General features: G+C 39.7%; 1 protein-coding gene across 1 annotated transcript in view; it reads left to right on the forward strand.

Annotated features, from left to right (window-relative positions):
• loxl3b (lysyl oxidase-like 3b) overlaps positions 1–2,603 on the forward strand; it is a gene marked incomplete in the record, with an annotated part of 41,898 nt that overhangs the window by 19,614 nt on the left and 19,681 nt on the right. The window contains 1 exon segment of the mRNA XM_014018024.1: positions 1,063–1,119. Within this exon segment, the coding sequence (XP_013873478.1) occupies positions 1,063–1,119 (57 nt within the window).

Genomic DNA, 2,603 nt, shown 5'->3' on the forward strand with positions numbered 1-2,603 from the left:
CCAATAAATTAGCTGATTTTGACATTTTAAATGCTATTGCAGTTGTACTATCAGCAAAAATGTGCGCATCAGAACCGCAGCATGCAGGACTTCCTTGTTTTCTTCTGGATCTGTGGCTCAGTCCCGCCCCCGTCCTTTTCTGTCCAATGGGAGCGATGATCTCATGGCCTCATGGCTTTGTTTACAACTTACTATAGTTCATTTGCCAAAAAACACAATGTGAATGCAAACCGCACCAAATGAAAAAATAAAGTCCATTTTTGGTCCGGACCAAACAAGTGGACCAAAGGACTTTCCTGGTCTGAATACACCCTAAATAAACTCTTTATGTTTGTCAAGTAGTACGAATTTCACAGAGATCTTTTGCAGATTCTACTTGATTTATTTCTTGATCACATTAAAATATTTAAACATACTTTGGGGCAAAAAGTGTTTTTAATTGTAATTTGAGGTCTGGTCGAGACAACTCAAACTTTCCAATATAGAGCACGTGCAATTCCACTTTACGACCATCATGTTTTCATTTTTGAACCTACTGGAGTCAGACACATCTGCTCTTTATCTATACTCCCCAAAACGTAAAGCAGCAGTGTGTGATGCCAGAAAGGTCAAATGTGTTCTCTTGATGTTCACATTAAAATTAAAAAAACACAGAATTTCCTAGTTAGTACTACATATCTGTGATCATAGAGTACACAAAAGGCACAATCTGAACAAAGGTATATGGACTTAACAGAACACAACAAAATTTAGAAAGGTCAAAACATGTCCATTTACCTTTTAGATCAGATTTGTGTTTTTGTCAGCGCATTAGTGTGTCAAGTTCAACAAATCTGTTGAATTCATTGATTTTGATCAGTACTTTAAGCACTACTTGTTGAAAAATTGGACCCTCTTGAGGCAGATCTTTAACTTTTAAGTTGAATGTGACACACCTTTTATAAACATCACCGCAGTTTTAACATGCATTGCATAACTTATTTTTTTATCATGCATTTGTGTCCATTTGCCATCTTCTTTTCCTGTCCCCATTGTATGGTCTAACCTGTTTTTACTTTGCAGGCTGTCATCCAAAGCTAAAGCTAACTCTAAGTCTAAACAGAGTGGTCCCGTCAAAAGGTAATGTCAGGATAAAATGTTACTTGGATAAATAGTTGGTGTCTGACTAAAAGACTTGGGTTTTTGAGAAATTTTCTTCTTTACTTCTTTCGTTAAGATAAAATAAATACTGCCAGTATTACATCTGAATGAAAAATAATCTATCAAGCTAAGGTTAGCCTAGCTTTGCACACTGTACCCAGAAAACAYGGTAATCTGGATCAGTTCAAAGGCAATAAAAGTTGAAATGTTTCACAATGAACGGACAATCTGAGTAGATTCTACAGAGAGTCGTGTTAATACTGTATCAGAAAAAAGACTTTCTTAAAGCAAATTTTGATGCAGCCGACTTCAGAATCACAGAAAAGTTCAATTGAAAGGTCGGCTGAAGGGTCGAGGTCTTCGACAGACTTGGAAAGACTCCTTCCCTGTGGAGATGGTGGCTGTATCCTGAGTCACTGTTAGAATGGTAAATGGTGGCTTGAACTTTTGTGCCTTATCAAGTCCCTTTGGACTCTAAAGCACTTCACACTTCAATCATTCACACATTCACACACTGGTGGTAAGCTACACTGTAGCCACAGCTTCCCCGAGGCACACTGACAGAGGCAGGGCTGCCATGCAGCGGTGCCACCGGGCACTCTGACCATCAGTAGCAGGCAATGTGGGTGAAGTGCCTTACCCAAGTGTACAACAACTGAGACGGATGGAACGGGGGATTGAACCAGCAACCCACCGGTTCCAGGATGACTCTCTTAACCTGAGACCTGTAGCACAGTGTTTTGGGGTCCTCCTGGTGGAGTTTCAAGCTGTTTTCCAGAATTTAAACACAGCCAAACCAATGATATCAATGAAGCTGCATACGAGAGTTTGTATGTGCGCTGGAGTCAAGCAGACGTAGTCAGGTGACTAGTGTTCTAGAAAAAAGCCTGTGTGGAGGTCCCCATTGATCCACTGGTGGTTTTCAAAGTTAATGAAAAGATTAATCCCCTAAACGAAAAATGTGTTCTGCTAGCTGTTAGCTGATTAGCAGAACCATGCCCAGCACTATTTTTTGTGATCCCAAGTAGGGCTGTATATTGGCAAAAATTTGGCGATATGATACATATCATGACAGAGGGGTCACGATACGATATATCCCGATATATTGCGATTTTTTTGTCCAAACATTCTATTAAATAAAAACCTCTTACTGAAAAAAAAAGAAAAACCAAAATTCATTGTCTCAGAAAATTCTAATATTACATAGACAGACTTTTGATACATTTAGCTGTGTTCTGCTTTGTATGTATTTTATTTTATTTGTTCTCTTCGGGTACTCCGGCTTCCTCCCACAGACCAAAAACATGATTGTTAGGTTAACTGATAACTCTAAATTGTCCCTAGGTGTGAGTGAGAGAGTGAATGGTTGTTTGTCTCGTTTGTCTCTATGTGTGGCCCTGTGATGGACTTGCGACCTGTCCAGGGTGTACCCCAACCCTCGCACTGTGGCTGCTGGATATGGG

The sequence above is a fragment of the Austrofundulus limnaeus genome, unplaced genomic scaffold (assembly GCF_001266775.1).
Source record: "Austrofundulus limnaeus strain Quisiro unplaced genomic scaffold, Austrofundulus_limnaeus-1.0 Scaffold181, whole genome shotgun sequence".
NCBI classification, from domain to species: domain Eukaryota; kingdom Metazoa; phylum Chordata; class Actinopteri; order Cyprinodontiformes; family Rivulidae; genus Austrofundulus; species Austrofundulus limnaeus.